Genomic DNA, 23,188 nt, shown 5'->3' on the forward strand with positions numbered 1-23,188 from the left:
TAATAATTGTTATTTATTTTACCGTAGTTATTTACCTACAAATAATCAAATATACAAATATATATATCAAATATACCTATCGCATCTAATTTGTTACTTAAAAAGTACTTTCTTAGTATTTAAATTAGATACTAATTATTCAACCAGCAAGTAATTTTACTTTTAATGAAAAGGATTAATTATGTAAGAGCATTTATTATAATTTTTATATATGTATAATGTATTATTATTATTATAAATTATGATGCTAAAAATTAGAAGCTATCGTCAACTTAAATACTTAGTGTTATTCGTTTCATTGAAACAGCTACGAGTTACCTATCTAAAAAGCTTTGACCACTTAGTCTGTATGATTAGCTTAGATTAGGTAGATAGATACCATATTTCTGACCAAGGAATTAACTAGAATAATATTGTACATAACATTCTGGCAACTTGGTTTTCAGAAGATCAATCTTTCCTTCTGGTTTGCTTAAGCATTTAACATTTTAACTTTTTACATGGTGAAATATCATTTTAGATAACTGATATAAAGAATTGAATAACAATAAATATTTAAGTAGATATTAATGATATTAAGAGCATTTTAGTTGTATTCTAATATTGTTATTTTACATTAAAAATAGTTTGTTTGTATATAATATTAAAGAAATTGGTCTTAATGAAAAATTTGAAAATTAATGACTGTGTTAATGTTTTTGACCAAGAAATTAACTATTGTAATATTGTACATTACATTCTGGTAACTTGGTTTTCAAAAGATCAATTATTCTTTCTGGTTTGTTTACACATGTAACATTCTTCAACTCCAAGTATTTTAACGCCCTGTAAATTTAAATTATCAAGTAAATTATTTTAATCAAATAAATTAATCGTAGGTATCCCTACTTAAGTTGTTCCAACGACATTATTCCTTGGTCAGAAATATTTTCACAGTTTTTTATTTTTAAGCATTTCAAGTAATCTTTCAAGATATTAAGTTCATCTAATGCTTCATTATTTATCGAACTGCATCCATCAAATTCAATATTAAAAATATTTTCGCAATCTTCTGTAAAATCAAACGTTTATAAACAATGTTATTTATATCATTCAAATACAAATTTTATTATTACAGATATTGAACAGTTGGGACTTTGGGAGGTGTTTCTAATTGGAAAGATCTAGCATTGGATAATGAAGAATGGAATCTTGGTTGTGAGACGGAATGGTCTTAAAGGCCCAATAAACCCAAGAAAGAAAATAAAGATATTGAGAAACTTACTAAAATATTTAAATCCTATGTGTGAAATAGAAGCTTCTTTCCCTGCATAAACGTGTTCTATTTTAAACTGTTTCAAGTGATTTGATGTGATATTTGGCAAACAGTCATAATGAGATACATATTCATTACAACCTTTCCATTTAATTTTTGCACCATTTTTCATAAGCCATTCGGCACATGCTACATTTGGACCCATTTCCTTTATACGATCATCATCCAAACTGTTTTTTAACGTAAAATAATAATATTAAAATAAAGCTAAAATCCTCTTAACTATTTAAAGTAAATAACTTGCCAGTTGAATGTGTCATCCATCCACTTCCATAAGCGACGAGTAGTCGTTCCAATTGTATTTCTTTTAAACAAACAGGATCGTAAGGTTTTCAACATCATGACTTTAAATTGAGACAATCGCGAAACAAAAATATATAATACAACGTTAAATTTGTCGCAATTAAGAGTAATTAATATATATATAATTAGCAGTCAGTGACGAATAATATTAATGACAGGTTTATAAATTATAAAAACATAAAATTGTTTAATAATAAATAAATAAAAAAACCATGGTGACAGAAATACATCACCAATATTGTTATTTTCCTAACATATCAACAATGTATTAAAAATTTGCTAATAGACTTACGTGTATAGTACCTATTTTATTAAATTAAAAACAAATTTACTACCTATATAAGTAATCTAAGGAAGTCACTTTACTGACTGCTGCATTATGTGTTAAGTGTCAAGTGTACCTATTTCACACCATTAAGTATAAGCAAGTAGGTAAAGGACGTGTTGAATTATTGAAATTCAATGAAAAATCATTGTAGGTACACGATGCTAATAACAGTTCTGATCGGAGGCAGTCATTCATTATATGAAACATATGCTTCAAAATAATTTCAAGCGCTTATAAAAAATGTAGATATTTCAATTAAAACGTCAATAAAAAGCTCAAATAAATCGAAAAATGTAAACATTTTAATATGTTTAGAAAACGATGATCTAAATATTTTATGGAAAAATAAAAATATTTATTGAAAGGCCAAAATAAAATACAAATAATGATATTATATTAATTGTATATAAATTCATCCTCCATAATATTATATTATAGGCTGCGTGGATGGGACTGTTTTACTGTATTCGTGCCTTGTATAGAATAGCTAAAATTATGACAGATATTAAAATTTTATATTAGTATAAAAATAATGAAAAATATAAGCTACTATGAAAAAAAAATCAAATTACTGTCCTGAGTGGTTTTTGAATATTTACAAGGCATTCATTCACTTGAATACCCCATGATGTACGCGTACCTATAGGTAACAATAGCCATTTATAGCCGATAGGCTATCGAAATAAAAACGCCAAACCCTTTCTGACATTAAATGAGTGCCTACACCTATATAATTTTACGATGCTTTTGAAATATATTACAGACATCTGCACGGGTTTCCGACGAACCGTATTATTGTTGAGAACTAAGAAGAGACTCGCACATGCACGCCGGTCTACTGTTTCGTTTTGTTATAGGTACTCAACAAATTCATTATTGTGGTGAAACGCGTACGCGGCGCGATCGTGTCCGGTCGATATAACGAGTCGGCGGGAGGGCTGACCGATCGGCGAACGGGCCCGGTTCAAAGAGAATTATACTCATATACTAACATACGAAATGCTGAGATAAAAGAAGAGTGTATGACAGAGGAAGACATGGAAAAGGATTCGTATGCACCTATAAAATAATATCGATATAATAACGACAAAGACATAATATAGTAATAATACATAGTACTTTAGCTGAACCACTGCTGTCATTCTGACGGCGGCATAGGTCCATATTGGTACCTACTGATAATATATAGCCAGTTTATACTACTGCGCGGTTAAATGGTTCACGGACCGATTATATGTATATGTATATTATGGTCCTTTCGGTTCTTTTTCCCGGAGATGCGCAGACCTGCAAAGGATCAAAACAATTTGACACACTATTATCATAACAAGAGCTCAGGGTCTCGGCGTGCAGCTTGTATAATATACAGGTAAGATGTATACTATAATATATTATATATCATCGTTATAACCGCACTGCAGCACAATCGTTTACGACCGGTCGTTTTGTGACGCCGAAAAGGTCTTTGGTGTTTAATAAAGAGATGATATTGGTTGTATAGGTATGTAATAGGTGCAGGTGTTTAATGGTGAACGGACGAGATGGCGAAAGTACAAAAAAATAGTAAAAAATAAATAAACAAAAAACGGAGCAATATAATATTATGCTAGTGCACACGACCGCAGTTGCCATTCGATTGATGCTTATATATTTCACTGTCACAGCAGCGGTGGCGGTGACCTACAGAGCGGCTCTTTGTGTTCGGACGACTGTTTCGAACGCCATCAAAATATATAAAGCAACGAAAACGTCACGTGCCATTTGATAACGATAACTGAGACGTGCACCGCAAGTTACGAGAATCCTGCTGCAGTTGCAGCGTTATCTGACGCAGAATCGGGTGTGCGCGTATACCACGACCACGGTCTGTGGTTACGACCTGCGCCGCTGACCACGGAGCAGCGACACTGACGACAATGTCTGTGCACCGTGTACCACAGGCATATATCATAAAACTTACACTCTATAGATCTATGTGGCGTACCGGCAGCAGTTCTGACGTCGAATCCGTGCTAGAGTGGAAAGCCTGTAGCAAAACCGCCGTGTTACGGTCTCGTTACGTTCGCATAATTTTTTTTTTTTTGGGGGGGGGTTGGAGGATGGCAGAGTGTCAAGAAAAGAGAGCTGAAAGAGCTAATGCATTAGTACGAGAAAAATGGGAAAGTGAAAATGAAACCCATTAAAACCAGTGGTGTAATATTTTGACATATATTGTGACACGTACATACGCGACAGTGAAAATATAATAAAAAACGGTGTCTTGATAATAATGATATCATAATACAGCTGTTGATATATCGCATCTACCTAAAATATTATATCCGAGCAATACATCATCATACGCATAATATTATGTAACATTTGTAGGTAAAAGCATCGACGACGACCGTGTAATATTATAGTCGATTACTGTTGTTATAATATAATACGCTCGTATATACATTGTAATAATAATAATAATAATAATAATATAAAATACGGATTACGACGCCTGTACTGAACTCTCTGAACTTTTTGTGCTGTGTATAATGCGTACGGATATAGTAGTGATCGAACGTGTCAACGTCAAAAACGCGTTTTTTTATATTGATGATATTATATTATTATGACGTCGTGGTCGCCGAGAATTTAAATTATTATTAGGTACTCTGTCGTGGTGTTGTTGTATTATTATTACTATACCGTTGTAATAATTACTGCCACGTTCACTCGTGGCAGAGTGTTTGATGTGTCCGTTGACCCGAAAATGGACTGAATCGATGATCTCAGTGAACATGTATACATATTGTTATTATGTTTTACGTATATATTTATATATAAATGTTTACAGAGTACAAAAAGCGTCGAAAAGTTTCATTCGATCCCGCAGTGTGGGTATAGTATAATATACCTAATAATATGTGGTGCGAGTGTGAGTATGTGTGTGCTTAATATAGTAATTAACTTGGAAACGCACGGACAATATTGTTGTTGTTGTTTTTAATTGGACATTATAATGATATTTGGTTTTCGGGTGGGTACCGGTAGATGTTTCTATATACTACTGTATACATATCATATATCTACTGACTTTGGCGGCGGCGTCGGCGATGTTTGTGCGGAAACCTACAAACCACCCGATACGACTACTGCGGTAATCGCGCAGACTAGACTTTTACCGAACCGTCGAAAGGTTTTCGGCGGTGGCAGCTACCACTTCAAAAACAAAAACAACGACCTGGCGCGCTCCGTATACATACACGTTATATATATAATATCATAAGCGCTCGTGTGCGAACAACACGCACACAAGGCGTACACCACCACACAAGTGTGTGAGTGTGCGTTTTATTTTTTCGTTTCATATATCATCGTAGCAGGTCTATTGGCTCATTACTCATTTTTTGCCGTCCGTTAAACGATCGACTTGCACATAAAACGTCTCTACTCGGAGACGGCATGTACAGGCGGCGGTGTCGCGGAGTCTTTTGTCCGACGTTATATTGATGGATTTCCTCCACGTCTCTCCGACCAAGTCGCCACCGATGTGTTCGACGTTGAGAGTGTTTTCAAATACTCCGCGGCGGCTATTATAGGTAGGTACCTACATCTAGTCTATAGGTACTCGTTTTATATACAGTTGCACATACTTTATATATATATATATATATATATATATTTATAATATTAATATGTGAACGTGTGTTCGTGTGTGTTTGTGGTTCACACCTAATGAACCCATGGTGGAAGGTGGTGTGGACTTGTGTGAAAGTTGTAAATCGAAATTTTATGCGCGCACACACACACACACACACACTGGCACAGTCTGTAAAACGAATACATATATATATATATATATAGTTTGCATTCCCGTTGTACCTATATAGCCGCGATGTTTGTTTTTTCGACGAGTATATATATTAAAGGTATAATTATATGTACCTATATATACTTCAGACGGCTGTACCTATACGTATTATTATAATATTGTGTGTTGTGAATTTCGTCTCATTCGAATAACTGTTTTTTTAAATATATATATAGGACATAGGTATATATATATATAATAATATAGACGCTGCTATATAGAATGATGATTCAAACCTAATAATGTTTGAAGGTTTGAACACTTTGAAATGATATATTCGATGTTGTGAGAGTACTGCAGCAGTTGTTTCGAGTAAACGGATATTAAAACGGCTTAAACTGCCGCGGTGTATATGATCATATACATCCTATATTCCGAGGTTCGAAGGGAATGGAAAATATTATTCAAAGAACCGTCGAGAATTCTGCGGCGTTATCGAGATTCGAGTCGTTGAAAATCAGACCGTAAGTTTAACTTTGTAGGCGATTATAATATAATATGGTATAATGTTATAATTGAAGCCAATTTTACTGATTTGGATGTGCTCGCGGTCGCTCAACTATACTGCAGGATATAATGCGATTAAAACACCGTTTAAAGCGATGAACAACGACGATCGTTTATGTAGTACCTACGCAGTTCGAGAGCAATAAGTGAAGTGTCCAAGTAATGTTCGCCGTACAGTTTTCGCGTTACCAAAACGATCCCAACTGACCATAACAAATAACATAATAATAATAATAATAATAATAATAATAATAACGCTTTCAACTCTAAACTCAGTCAGCGCAACGTAATAATATTATACAAAGTATATACCTATAAACGTTATTTCGCAAGCCTCCCGGCGGCAAAACAATAAAATACATTACAAATGATATATTGCACCTGAGAGGCTTTTTGTGTAATATTATACGTAATTGTGTTCCGGTCGAGCGGCAGCCGTGTCGAAAAATTAAAACGAGACTCGCCCGCGAATAATATTATATTAATATATTATTTACTGCAGAATATAATATACCGACGGCGGACGGCGGAACGAAAATTATACGATTATTATTAACGACGATTCAACGTGTTATTATTGTACAGCATTACGGCTAAATGATGTTAAAATATATTAAATGGTAATATGATCGGCTGACCGAAAAAATATCCATTGAAAAGGTACCAAAATATTAGCACATTATTCTTGAACTATGATATTATGGTAATAAGATATTCGCATTACAACTTTTCGAGCACTAAACCGACATTTCACCACTTTGTTGTAATTATTCATTCCCCTCCCCGGTTCTTCGGAAATTTTCTGCTAAAATCCTTACATTGACCCCCTCCCCTCTTCCTAGAAAAATTTCTCCGGGCACCATATCTCTTCATCATCGTATTCGTTATTTTGATAATTATCATTATTATTGTACCTACTATTATCCAAACCAGAGTGTATCGCGATCTACACATCATAATAATACGTGATGGTGGGTACCTATAATGATCTCAGTGCATCGGAGTGCAGTGCATGTCACGACGGAAAGCGTTCGACGCGGATACGCCGCCTTAGCGTATACCATTATTGCTCTTATATATCTGCAGAAGTGCATAAATGATATCAAATAATAGTACCAATACCCATGTCCTATACTCAATGTGATATTATTATTCGATGGAGGGTTCGTGATCGGGCGAAAGAGTGCTGCGCGAGTTTTCTATACATCTCGACGAAATATAATACCGAGGTATAAGATTTTGTACGGCGTAACGGCAATAAGGTAACAGTGGAAAATAATAATCCACTGACCCGACCTGGTCAGAAGCTATATAGAATAGGGATAAATAATCGGTAGGTGATGGCGTGCAACTGCTGAAATCGCAACGGTTAGGCGCGAGGTCCCGAGAGGTGTGCAGCAGTTCGAGTCGTTTCCTTCGCTGCGCATCTGCAGACTTAGAGGATGACGACGCCGCGAGTAGGGCTGCATACTAGTTGCGTTCCGAAAATATCTATACGAAAAAAGGTCTAATCCGAATTGCGGCCCGAGTTTATTTTGGGTACAGACGAGTTGCGGCCCGGGTTTTTTTCAATTCTAGATAATTTAATCTTAACCGAAAGACCTATCATGCAGTGACTTGGTATACTTTATAAGTACGTCCTGATATCTTCAACGGATGTAGAATGAAGTTTTTCTCGATTTAAGAATATATTTACTGAAAACCGATGACTTACTGAAAATTTAAGTCTTTAGTAGTCAACTGTTACTCTTCAGGTAATTTTGAAATATTATAAAAATATACTAAATTTATTTTAATTTATTTTTGTTCATGACTTTTTATTTAAATGAGTGAATGTTCAAAATGCAACATCCTACTTTACACAAAATACATAGCTAAATAACTACAATTATATTTTCAAATAGATATTTAATACATTTTTTTGTCCATATTACTCATTTAATGAATTATGTATATTCGTCATTTTTAAACTAATTAAATTTAATTAAAATGCATTTTTGTTTGCATATTTTTGCATATTTGAATGAAAATCAATGCATAAATGCATGCATATTATAACATAATAAAATATACATATAATTAATTTAATTTTAAATTCCGGGACGCAATTCATATGTAACTCAAAAAAACTCGGGCCGCACTTCGTATGCATCCCAAAAAAACTCGGGCCGCAATTCGGAAGAAATTTTTACCGCGGGACGCAACTAGTAGCCACCCGCGAGTAGTGTAGTCCCATCACCGATGGCGAATATTATGGAACCCATTCTCTCTGCGACCCCATCACGTTCGCTGCCGCTGATCCCGATCGACCGTCACTATATATACAATTATCGATACCGGAATCGTTATCCCTATAATGCGACTCTTCCGTTTGCACCCCATCGCTATAATACCGACTGACGACGTTTCAGATGTGAGCAATAATACATAAGTCCAATAATATATACTATACACGGACGAGCGGATCGAATCGAAACACAATACGACCAGAATGTAATAATATAGTGAGCATATACACTGCACATAATAAAATATAATAATATAATATTATGTGTGTGTGTGTGTATGTGTACGCGTTTGTTATTTCACGCGTATATACGCTCGATACATCGACTCCGTTGTTAATTTAGCGGTGATTTATGTGCAGAGGAGCCGAGAGTGTAAGCGAATTTACATTTTTTATTTTTTTTAATGTGTTTATATATATATATATACAATATACATGACGTATAGACCACGACATACGTATAATATGCATACGCGAGTGTGTGTCGTGACACTCGATATTATCATATAACTACGATGCGTCGACGACGATTTGCATATAATATATTTTTAAATCGTATATCGCATCGCTGCGGAATAATTTGATGGGATAAAAAATAAATAATAAACGCATTCGGAGCTGTGTTGACAATATATATGCGAGAGTAAAAGTGGATAATGTATAATACGGTTATTGATATTAATGTAGATACCTACCCAATATTGGTATGTGTCGCTCTCTCGCAACCCTGCACCGACGTCGGACGTGGTTTCCAAATAAATGCACATCGATTTTGATTAAATTGCGATTTTTTTCGAATCAAAGTCAACAGAAATACGAAGGAATTACATCTCATCAAAGTGATATTGACATGAAAAACATACGGACAGGAGGGATGGGGTCGGGGACTCGCAAAAATACTTATCGCGGCACAACAAATAACAATATTTCAATATGTCGAAAACCGTTAAAACAGCTGAACGCATAATATTATTATTTGATACACCGATACAGTAATAGCAGAGCTACACCATAAGTACGTGACCTACTTCTGGACAAGAATCTCAGATATATTGATCGATAAGATTTTATAATAATTGTTGGACCATCACTGAGAGGGATGAATTGAAAAATATGGCTGTTAGACGTTGTATAGTTGCCACGATAGTTTTCGGTGCGATGCCAATAATGAAAATGTTTTCATAACAATAGATGATATTATATAACACACGTCGTATTGTTTAATATCGTAGCAGTAATATATATATATATATATATATTGTATCGTCGTCCTAGTGGGCAATGTTTTCTGTACCTATATAGGTATATTCGATATCTCTCCGACATCTACGTCTGCCGTCTCGCGGATTAGTGTACGTAAAAATAAAAAGTTACAATAATTACACACAATAATAATGTTATTATAACGATGCACTGCGTTGTATTTGATATACATTTACACGAGAGCTATGTGCCATAATTTTCGCGGAGAGCTCACGAATACTCTCCAAAGGGTATATTATGTATAGGTAGGTGTACCCGTAATATAATACACGAAACAATTACGGCTCGGAGGCGCGATAAATCTCTGCCAAACCGATTTCCTATATATACCTACCTATATACGAAATTTATATATATATTTATATGTGTGTGTATAGGTTATATGCGATTGGAAGTTTTTCGACGTCAAGTATATAGGTAGATGATGTATATACACAATGTATACCTACACGGGCGAGTGTTATATATTATTATTATTACGTATAGAGGCACAGCCAAGAGAGATTTATGCACAGAACGCGCGTAAAACAATAACAACCGGAACCGTCGTCATCGTCGGGAAACAAAGTATACCTAGCCATGACGGATAAGCAACGAACCGATCTATAACAGCTAGTGCGCGCGCGCGCACACACACATGCTCACATATACATATAGGTATATAAACAATGAATAAAAATATTATATTATTATATTACGCTGTATGTTTGTGTAACGACGATATCATTATATTATATCCAACGGTCCCGATCTACTTTCTAATGTCAGTAGCGCGCAACAATCGTGTTAATCGGGTTTATTATTTTAAACGCGCACGGCTTTATAGACAAATAATAATAATGGAAAAAAAGCTCTATTGTCCGATCGTTAGTGCCGAACGGAGCGCGATTTTCTCCTTCTCTCCGAGTATAGGTTATTGTAGCATATTATATACTTACTATACGAGTATATATTATATAGCCTATAGGTACCTACTCTCCTTTCCCATTGTGAGACGAACTCTGCGTCGGAGGGTACACGACACGTGTGCTGTATATAATATTATTGTTATGTATAATAGAGGTACGAAGCGCAAAGAGGCTGCCTAGAGGTGAAAATGACTTCATCAGACCGTGCAGTCCGTGTCACTTCCGCCACCACCGCGCTCCATCCGGCCGGCGGGTATTCACGACCGAGAAAAATATGATTGTGCACGTTCGTAATTATTATTATCACACTGTATAATATTAAAAATATTTAAACGCGCGCGTATACCTACCTGATTTCTACCTACGCGCGTCGTCGATGGTGTATTTTCGCGGTCTCGTATATATTGTTATATTATAATAATATTCCTTAACAATAAAATTACCTATTCTGTATACTGCTCGTCGACTAAAATAATAATCATTTTTCCCGTGTCGCAGTTATATATTGTAATATTCGTTCGACGACCGCGGGTGGTTCCGTCTTGTTTTTTCGACACAATTTCTTTTTTATCTGTCTGCACCTGTCGCTGCAGTGCGGTGGGTATAATATTAAATAGTAGTTATTATAATCATTATCAACGGCCGCCACCAACTGTCATTCATCGTCGCGACGTCTTTCAGCTTTTGCGATATTAATAACATACCTACATAACGTAAGTAAGTACATCGCCGTGCATAAGGTGAAAAAAAAATTTTTAAATGTGTTCTGTTTCTTCGATGACGATAATATTATGCGACATCGTTATTATGACTCAAAATAGCCAAACAGGGCTGCTCGATAGATCACTTTTATTAGTTTCTGGGTTCGAAAACTACGAAAGACTCACAATGTGACTCAGTGCAATCAAGTGATATAATAACTTATATGTACATCGGACAGGGTACCCCACAAAACCGTATTATACTACCACTATCTTTAGGCCGCAGTGCTGTATTAAGTCCTCCCCCAACTTCGCGTCGAGGAAATTTATATTAATTAAAGCGTCGTATAATTTTTTTCATGAGGTCTGCCGACATATTAATTGATAATTTATTATCAATGTTATCGGTAAAACAAAACAAAAAAAAAATTACGCAATAGATTTGGCAGTATTATAATATGATATAATGATAGCTGCAATTGGCCGCAACGCACGGTTTTTCTAAATCCTTTCGACTTTCCTCCAAGACGATGGATACATTGCAGAAGCGTGCAAAGTACGTCGGCAGAGGTTACACTGCTATACTTGCAGCTGTCGTAGAGACAGCATCCGGCTAGATGTGCTAATGGCACAGCGGCAGAGCGGACGCGCGGCTCCCGTCGATATAGACCGCCGTCTTTAACGCGTGCAACCGCGTTAAGACCGTGTGATTTATATATATATACGCAAGTAACATATTAATTATTTTATTACGTAATACATAATGCATACGCACCGACATCAAAGGAAACCGGATTGAATATATTATATTTTCAACGCAGTCATCCCCGTTTATAGATACGATATATTCAAGCGTTAATTAATTCGAACCAAAACCTTGTATAATATGATCGTCATCGGCGCGGTGGCATGGTGAATTATTGAAAAGTAGTCGTACGCATTACAATATTTCTGCACCCATATATGTAGCTGGCACTTCTCGACCCTACTTATCGGCTACCGGGGACTACATAATAGGAACGTATTGAATAGAACCTTTTTTTTCAAATTGTCATTTAAGTTAAGTCCTGCACTGCGTCAAAGGCCGCTGGACGGTACAATTCAATTTATAAATATTTACGAACATTGTACGATTGGGACGCATGTATGATATGATATACATATTTTGTTACGGTAGGTGCATTGCCCATTTCCAATACATCGGATAATATCTTAAGACTATAGAGCTTTACATACTCATGATGATAGGGTTTACTTTTAATAAGAAATCAAAAGTTGACGGGATGGGATGTTGCACGGGTCTGGGTATGAGAGATTCTGACATGCATGACATGATAGGGGTTACTCGATTCCCTCTTCCCTTTAAGAACATCCGGCATCCGACGAAAATGTGTTGCTCAAAAGAATGTTTGAAAATAGTAGAACCTGCACTGTTAAATAATTATAGATATCCATCATTAGACACCATCTCATGAATAGATAATTTGAGATGACTAAAAGTTTTAAAAATCACCATATATATAGGTACTCTTATCGTTGTATATTTTTTTAAATCAAGTACATCGATTTGTTTTTTATCTGATTAATGTGGATATTAATTATTTAACTATTAATCAAAACAAATTTAATATTTTGTTTTTATAAGAATCAAATCGAACCAGAAAAAAATAATGTTCTTTATTATTATATATTATATTAATTAACTGTGTAGCTCGTCTCTGGACCACAACACGTCATCGACAAGGTTACACCACGTGAGTAGTGTAATCACTTAATTAAATACAAATTTAATGCATTTTAAACTTTTTATAAAATTATACAACAACTTTTAACATAGCTATACATCATATTATAGTACACGCGTTTTGACAAAGACACTCAAAGTAATTAGCAAAGTGTATTTTATCCATAATATCACTGTTTTTACTGATGATATTCTATATATTCGTCGATATCCGTGAATACTACATGCTTGTATTGTTTTAGTATTTATGTGGTTTTGAACATTTCAATAAAACTATTTTATTATTAGCCACAAGTAAAATTATAGTATTTTTGACCTGAAATAACTTTAAGGCATGGTTATTACTTATTAAAACATATTATTATGAAACATTTATTCCGATTCGTTCATAAATATATTTGAACGGGTAACTTAAAAGTTTTCTTTGCAATTAATTAATATTATATTAATGATTGAAAACTAATAATTGGCTGTGGTACATTTAAATGAAGAAATGCATTATTCAATAAAACGAACTCTGAGATTAGAATTAAAAATAAAACAAAAATAATATGTTTTTATTGAATAACTTGCGAAATGCATTCATAAAATATGTTTGGTATTAACCGTGGTTTGATATTTTCAGAAATCACATTGCTTCAACTAAATGCCAATAGTTGGTTATGTACTTATGTCTATATTAATGAATTAAGTAAAGTTTTCAATCATTATTATTTTGTTTTTCAGATACGATTAATTTAAAATATTACAATAAACCTTGCGATGAATAAGAATATTGTAATACGAGTAAATGTTTTTCATTCAACAATATTGTTAAAAATCAAAAATGTTTCTATTTGTTCTTTTATACATATTCTATTATATAGATGCAGAATCTTTTCTTCAAATGACATGTTTATAATTGGAAAATTATTTAAATTTATTATTGGTATAACAGATAAAATATTTCATACATTTTTCAAAATATTAAATGATAAAAACGTGAATATAATTTTACAAAAATAATTGTTTTTTCATATTAATTTGATTATTTTTTGAAAATGTTTAGTGGTTTGGTTTCTATTAGATTTGATCATAGATCTTTAACAATTTGTAAATATTGTGTTAAATAAATTTAAATTATCTACATTCTTGAGTAGATGAGTAAGGTACAAAATCGCTTGAAGTGTATTTCGAAAATTCCACAAAATATTATGACTAATTTTAATAATAAATAACTTATGGAGAAGCGCCTAGTCGTCTTCATTCATCAGACATAATATTTAAGGATGCGATTTGGGCTTGCCGTACCCCGAAAACTATACAGTAATAATAATAATAATAATAATTTTAATTACAATATTGTAATTGAAATGCCACTCGTTTGTATATTCATTACGTCAGTGACGCGAGCTGGTCGACCAACCCGACAAAACGCTCGACAGGCCAGATGGCGTGATGGCGCCTGCAGAGTCTTGCCACACTAATACATAATCATCGTCTCTGTGATTTAATACTGAAGATTATTATTCGGGTATACACCCGAACTCACAGAACATCTGAATTTTAGTTCGGAATCTTACTCATTCGAATCGCTCGTATTAAACGATATTATCATTGCACAATTATATAGGTATGTACCTAACACGTTGACCGCCATGAGCTCTTGTATGAGATCTCACCAGTTTACTCCCTGCCGCCAAGGGGGTTTTACTTGGCAACAGTTTTGACGATTTAAACAAATATTGATAAAAAAAAAACTAAAAATGATATCTGCAAGCTTATTACACCATCTGAAAGTGGCAACACTGTACTTTTCAAATCCGACAAAAAGTACCGAATATTGAGACTCTGTATGAGATCTCACCAAAAATCGATTTCGGTGAGATCTCATATGGAGTCTCGATATTCAGTACTAGTAATTGTTTTGAGATCTCAAATAAAATCTCATGGCGGTTATGAGTTACAAGAAAAAAAAATCCGTGGCGGTCAACGTGCTAAGTAATGTAAGTGTATTATATATTGAGCACTTTGCGCTTTTTTAATGTTTAAATCGCGAACGAAAGTATCAGAAATCCGAATCGCAGTCAAAACGCGTTCATAAAATCGTAACCTCATAAAGCGCATCGGTTAAAGTCCGAAAATCTTAAAAATGCATATATATATATAATATATAGTATACTATATTATAGTAACCGAAATATTGCATATTATTGTATTAAATTGCTTGTAATATTATGCAAGTCAGCTGCAGGCCGAATACTACGATTTATGCAATACTATAAATGTAAAATATTATATTATTAATTTATAACATATACACAGTAAGAACCAGGCCCTATTGTTTGTAAAATTTTAGTCTGCACACTTAATTTTATTGCTTTAAACGGCAATTTCACTCCCACTATTGTCTTAGAAAAAACAATGTATTAAAAAATTATATATATATATAAATATTATAATTTAACGATGCAATCAAATAAAACAACAAAAATTCAGGAAATACTCCTTGTTCCTAGTAGCTGGCATATTATTTAATTTTTGTTTTGCAGACCGTACCTAGTGCACATCGCTTGTACATTCGTTGTGCGCATTGTGTGTCGTGGTGCACATAAAAATAAGGCCTGGTAAGATCATAAAATAATCGAAAAAGCCGACGACTGACACAAGTTGGCGATAATATTATTATAGTGGAGCGGTTTATAATTAATAATTATTATCTAACCGCAACCAGCATGATCGCGACGCGACCGCGAAATATCTTATTATGTTAATGTGTTACCCTCTGTAAAATATTTCACGTATTTTTCGTATTCCTTATGCTTAAGCCGCACTACTATATAACGGCTCGACGATAGATTAATAATATATAATAGATATGCGGATAATGACATATTATTCTCTCAACGACGACGCGTCGCGCGTGTCAAACGTACGGCATAAAGTATTTATATTATTATCAATAAAATATATCGAGTTGACGTGACCGTATAATGCGCAACGCCACTATATTAAATTATAATAAATTTATTATAATTTAACTTTAAATGCGTATAGTAAATTATACAGAGCGGATCATCGTGTTTTCCCGTTTTTCCACGACGTCCGTGCACAGGAAAACTGGAAAACAAAATCACCAAACCGCCCTGCATCACGCTGTAACTAGGTAGAGTATGTTGAATAAATTATAAAAAAATACCGAGTTCTGTCCTTTGCATAATCTACACGATTATTGCATTTCACTATAATATTTTCAGTTATTAATGCAATTATTCGTATATTATGTGCAACCGTGTAGTGACGTAGACCTCTGACGTCGTCGTCGTTAGACTTATATATATATATATACCTACGGTGCATTACAAAAATGTTTAAGTGAATACTTTATAATCGCATCATACGCGACTACATTATTCGTATAGACGAACTCGTCGAGTAGATGGTTAGTATAAAGACGTCGAAACTATTAATAGTAAGTGATCAAAAATTATCATAATTTAGACTCTATATCGTCATTACTTGTAAAAACCGTCTACGGAATAGTTTCGTATGTATATCCACTTACATAGTGTGCTATTGTATCGCAATATTAGAATAAAAAAATCACTCATTAACGGTGATAAAATAATACAAAGCATAATATAACGCGACTCCCACGATCACTAGCCTGCACATTATGTTTATCTGCCAACATCGTAAAATAAAATATTTATTATATTATATAAAACTATAAAAAATGCAGAGTTAAATTTCCTAAAAGATATATTACCTATATTCATTTCAGACGATTCCGTCAATCATTATTACTACGAAACCAATTCATTATTTTGAAGCATCTAATTCGTATTCACGATCGAATAATAATTATAACACAATGAAAACATAATAAACTCAGTTTATTAACAACCACTTTCCCCTCTCCACAGTGTCATAATATTATCGCGAAAATTCAATCGAATTTATTAATTCATAACACCACCGTATTACTTTGTGCTAATTTATAATATTATTATCATTACGATTAATGCAGTCATTATTGCAGGAATCGTCCAAGTGCTGAAGACGAGAAGAATTTAATTATATTGTTGTTATAGTTTGTTTTCAACTCTATATGCGCTGCGCGGGATGGTTAATGATGATCAAAATATAATATCACATAATTGGGGAAAATATCTGTAAATTTGTGAAAACAATATATTATCACTATATAGGCGAGTTTGGTTAAAAATTATAAATTGTTATCCGAAAAGTGAAAATATGTATTTTTAAATTTAAATTTTCTTATTTGATTTCACTTGCAATATAATAATATAGTCCTCTACGAAAACACATGCTGCTGGATTACTTTTCAAACGTGCATCAAGATAATCGACGAATCTTAAACCCTGCAACAGTCGTCCGTCGATTGTCTTTAAGTGAATAGGAATCGAGTTTTTAAAACTCGTAATAGTAAGACGAGATGAGGATGAAATGAACATTGTCTACGACGGTGCCATCGTTCGCTTAATGAAATCAAGGTTTGGCAATGATCCAAATACCACGTCAAATTAGCCTAAGATATTGCAAAATAAATACACAAAAACAGTAATCTACTCAGTGACGTCTACGATATCAGTTCAAACGTGCTTAGCAAATTTCGTTCGACCTTATTTTTTCTCAACGGAATAATATAGAAATAAAAAGCAATTTTCGTCGCCCGGCCGTGATATAATACGATTTCGACAGCGCGGTATAATGTTTATGAAATTGAACCGATTATATTGTGTTCACGATTTTCCAAACGGTTTAAGATTATTATTTTTAATGTCATACTCTTTCAATTTACTCGTCATTTAATAGCTTATAATACCATAGAATGTACCATTAAATTCGTATTTTTGGTGAACGTAAGTGTACGATGAAATGTCAATGTCGTTTATCATATTATTTAGACACAATAATTTGCATTTAATGGTTTGGCTTTCAAATACTTAGGTAGCTATGCAACGCTATACACCGAGCTATCCATCAATTTACTAGCACGTTCTGTCTATAATAATGAATTATAGAAAAATATAAGAAAAAATAAACCTTTTGAAATCTCTCAATTTCATTACAACAAATAGTACCATGTTATATGTATATGTGACGTCTTATTACTTATGTATATAGTATATAATATATGTGGTATAAAGATTGAGTTGTCGAATTTCTCGGATATGATCTACCCAAATCCGGTTTAACGATCCACCTGGATGTGCTTACCCCTTAAATTCAATTCGATCGTCTTTAAAAAAGGTCTAATATATTCTTAATATAATATATTATGCATACCTATAAATCTCTAAAAATAATTTATTTTGTAAGATGTCTCTTTTTAAAGTACGTGACTATCAATTTATTTGAAACACGTATAGCCGTATAGGCAGCTGTTGTTATCAGTTTTATTATTATTTCTTAATATACGAATATTGCTATGAAAAATATTAAAACCTTATAATAAAGCCGGATAAAAGATTTTTTTTATTCGTATAATAGTACGCAGGTTATAGGTAATTTAGATTTAGTGTGTGATCATGAATAATATTATATACCTACTTCATAGTAATACTTATTATATGACATTCGCCGTGACGCGAAGCACACGTAGTTGATAAACTTCGATAAAAAAAATATACATATATATATATATATATGTTCATAAATATAAATGGTCTATCATATCCGCAGCTTCGCGACACACATAACGGGAGCACATGTACGTACAGTACCAATAAGAACGTTCGGTGATGCTCGATTTATACAATAAAGCATTCTGTATACTTTGGCTGTCGCTCTAATCAATAAAGCATTGGACGGGTGTGCCAATATATTATACACACACACACACACACACATATATATATATAAATATATTATACGTACACGTTTTTATTTTTTATCTCTACCCGTAAATAAATATCGTAAAAAACCCATATAAGATACTAAAGCGTACTACTATCTTTCTTAGTTTAAATGGTAGTTGCTGCAGCGAAGTTCAACGATTTATTTGCCGCGATGGGAAGCACGTGAAACGAAATGCGTGTCACGGCGCCGTTTTGGGCACAACGCGACACTGCTGCAAATCGCCAGAGTGACAGATCGCTTTTGGCCAATGCCAAGTTTGCAGCTTTTGCCGATCCAAAGTTTATCCCGTGAATTAATGTCTAAAAACAGACGAGACGCGAATGCGATAAGAGTGCGCGATAATAATGCGATCGCAGAACAAATTTTCAAAGAACATTTTACAACTTGAATTTATCAAAAGTTAATGGAAAGCGCTGCAGTCGTCTTACCATTAGCCTTCAGGTAGGTTGGTTTTATTACCATAAACTGCAGGCATGCCTCGTTTCAAAAACAACATTAATAATCGCAACGTTTTGCGCGCGGAGCGTGTAACTATTATACGACGTTTCTCATTGACCGCGCAAACAAAAAACATATATAATTCGTTTCCACCAAATCAATTCGATATATTATTATAAGCTTCCTTTGTACTATTTTAAATATAAATTAACTTGAACAATGTGCACGCGTTTTACACAACTAGAGCTTCGGAAAACTTGTAGTGATTCGAACAATATACATACAAATATATTTAACGAGTCCTCACGACTCGAAACCATTTTACAAGTGTGACTTATGATGGGAGCCACTGTTTTCAAATTGGCTTTTTTTTTTCTTGGAGAAAAAAGTCATTTCAACCAACACAAACACGACGGAACCCTATCGATTTGCCATTTTTCTCCGCGCAACTCCCCCTCTTTTCCGCCTGAATGTCAGCTGCCGCGGATTTCCAGCCACACGCAACAAACGCTCAATTCACACGGCTGGTTATAACTTATATTTCAAGCTGGTGTGCGGAGGGGTTCACTCTCTCTCTCTCTCACACACACACACACACACATATATATATATATATATATATAATATATATCTGTGTGTGTGTGTGTGTTTATATATACGCGTGGACGGGAGACAAATGTTTTTAATGAACGCTCTGGGTCGGCTTGGTATTTCGCCTTTTGTTTTGCAGTCGAACAGAGTGCGGCGAGTGCATATTATATAGGAAAATAGAAAGAGAGGGCAGATGGAAACAGATAGAGTCGGAGGGCGACGTGGAAGCAGAAGGAGTATATAGCGCGAGTGAGACGGAGCGGTAATATTTTTCTGGGGTTCATATAACTATACGTATATATATATAGGCGGTCGGAGGGTTGTGGAGGCCGAACGAGACGGGTAGGCGTTCATTAAAAAGTATTGGTATCCACCAGGGTGTGATTTCGAAGGACCACTTGTTTTCCCGCTATATCGTTTACACGGTCTCCCCGTGGTTTTGCATCGTTACCCGGTCTTCCGGATCAATATCACGCAAGCTCATGTACAGCACACATATTATAATGCCACGGCCGACGACCATCAAAAGTTCTCTCCCGCGGCTCGTATAGTTTGCACGCAACCACCGCTGCAGGAGCTATGCGCGATATGATATATTATTATTATTATTATTATTATTGTATTATCTGGCGATGGAATTCGCGTCACACGATAATTTCGTCGAATGTGTAATATATGTACGTACACTACGTACGGGTAAACCCAAGCGCGTCGAATGATATCGCCGCACGTCATTTAACGTTAACGCGTCCGCGTCTCAAAATTGATAACCAAACTCGCGATATACATTGAAGCGTAAAATAATTTCATATTATCAATAATAGTATACAATATGTACGTTGTGAGCAGCGTAGGTAGGTACCTACATTGCGCACGAAATATTATTATTATTCACGTCACACACACGGTTATTGGCGTCGTTCGAAGTGCCACACAAATCATTCCGGGGTAGGGGGAGAGACGTTATATTAAATCAGACGTGTCCCAGTGAACATCGACACGACGAGCGACTATATATAATATATATATATATATATATATACGTCGAGTGTGACACGTGGGGGGATGGAGACGTATTGTTTTATTGTATAATAACGAACGGCGAGGGTGTGAAAAGCTGTGTGTGTAGTGGTAAACTTTGCGATAGACTGACGATAAGACCAGATGGCTTTCCAGCTGAATGGTTTTGTGCGGGAACGTGCGGAAAACCATTCGTTGATATAGCCCATTATAATGTATACATATTATATTATAACGCAACGATAATCGTACGACTTCGATGAGCAGGGCGGGGATGTTGTGTCAGAGTCGCATTGTAAACATTTTAGTCAATCACAATACGACGCAATGTATCCGCGTGCTCGCTTACCATTAATCCGAAGATTTAAAAATTAGAATAATAGTGCTGCCTGCCAAACGTCACTAATTGGTTAAACGAGCCGGACGAATAGTGGCACACAACAACAACAACAACAATAACAATAATGAAAATGATAAAAATAGTAATAATAATAATAATAATAATATATACCATTAAGTAGGCGCACATGACGATTTTCTAAAATACTCGTGTGTCCGATGGATTTGTCAGTCGATTGAATAATGGCAAACGGCATCGTGTTCAACGGTATAGGTGCTTATTTATATATATTTTAAGGAAAATAACGAACATGACGGGATGCGTGAACGACTTGTCTCGGAGTCCACGGGGCATGACTGACAGCGGAGTAAAGAATACACTACTTGGGAGTTGTGACGTTTCTAATTTTAACATTGTGATGCTTAGTATTTCGAACAGAACAGTCTTAAATCGACCAAGTCAAAGACTGCCGCCGCGCCGTAGTTGTACAATATTAATGTATTATAGTCTGAAACCGTAGTTCTATATACGTATTGTATGTTTTTGGACGATCGCCCGAAAACCGTCTCGTTGCATAACACTCATCACCGATGATGCTTTCAAAGGTTATTATTTACACACGTTCCACGTCGTGGTCGTACGGCTTTAAATGATTATTTTAAACGTTTAACTATTTTTTTTTTTTTTTTATAACATATTATAGATACCGTAAAATACACACATAAGTATGTTGAAGTATTTAATTATTGAATAACAAGAACTTTGTAACCGACTGATACTGCAACAAATCTCCGACGAAGGCGGGCGAACAGTATAATAATATGTCTTTTTTGCCCTGCAGGACTAGAAACAAAACAAATGACTGTTGTAAGTTATTACGTCAAATAGACTGAAAATATTGTCTTTCCAGCTTAAGAAATCTCCGAAATAAAAATTCAAAAGACTCCACAACAACAATACACTTTTACGCTTTTGTGTTGTGTATGCGCTGTAGAAGGAATTATTAGTAAGTGTATTATTATATATTTTTATAAAATATAAAATATGTCGGTGAGTTGAAACAGCAGAGTCATAACACAAGTCATAAAGTATAATATGTTTAGAGATATTACACTGTATTAAAATTTAAAATATAGATTTGATTTGTCTAAAACTTTATCTATACTATTTTTGGTAATTTTGGTGTATTAGTAATATGTATAATGTATATTTTAATATGTGTACTCATTTAAATATTTTTGAACAATGTTTGGTAATCTCTCATACTATGAATGTACTCACTACTATCATTTACAGTGTTACAGCAGGTAGTCATCAATAATCGATGAATCGTTCTGAAAAATTACGGAAAATATTGTTTTGTATAATATTATATTATTATCCCCTCGTGTTTTTTTAGTCACTTTTTTTTTCATTTAATCATTTAATTATTATTTACATTTTAGTACTTGACTAATTTTACAAAATGATCTGCTATGATTATACTTGTGTAACCATATTCTGTTTGTAGTTTAGAGTCGATATTGATTACTTATAAGTTATTAGTATAGGTTTTTACGTGACGAACCTCATCAAAATCGTTTAGTGACTTGGTGAGGTGAATCTCGTGAAAACGGCATCGGCACAGTGAACTTAATCCGAAGTACAACCGATCGCAGTGCACGTAATAATATATCAATAACAATAATAATAATAATTATTATTATTATATCGTTTCGTCGATGATCGGCG

General features: G+C 34.2%; 1 protein-coding gene across 1 annotated transcript; it reads right to left on the reverse strand.

Moving 5' to 3' along the window:
* Nucleotides 1–703: 703 nt before the first annotated feature.
* Nucleotides 704–21,791, reverse strand: LOC149055411 (ATP synthase subunit s, mitochondrial-like). The gene is made up of 5 exons (XM_089229606.1): nucleotides 21,629–21,791; nucleotides 1,560–1,659; nucleotides 1,265–1,485; nucleotides 889–1,051; nucleotides 704–825 (listed from the first exon to the last, which is right to left on the reverse strand). The coding sequence occupies exons 1-5, from the start codon at nucleotides 21,711–21,713 to the stop codon at nucleotides 711–713; spliced, it is 684 nt and encodes a 227-aa protein (XP_089085732.1). The 5' UTR covers nucleotides 21,714–21,791; the 3' UTR covers nucleotides 704–710.
* Nucleotides 21,792–23,188: the final 1,397 nt, after the last annotated feature.

This window comes from Diuraphis noxia, unplaced genomic scaffold (genome assembly GCF_037042655.1).
Source record: "Diuraphis noxia isolate RWA-SAM2 unplaced genomic scaffold, SU_Dnox_SAM2 contig0005, whole genome shotgun sequence".
Taxonomy (NCBI): domain Eukaryota; kingdom Metazoa; phylum Arthropoda; class Insecta; order Hemiptera; family Aphididae; genus Diuraphis; species Diuraphis noxia.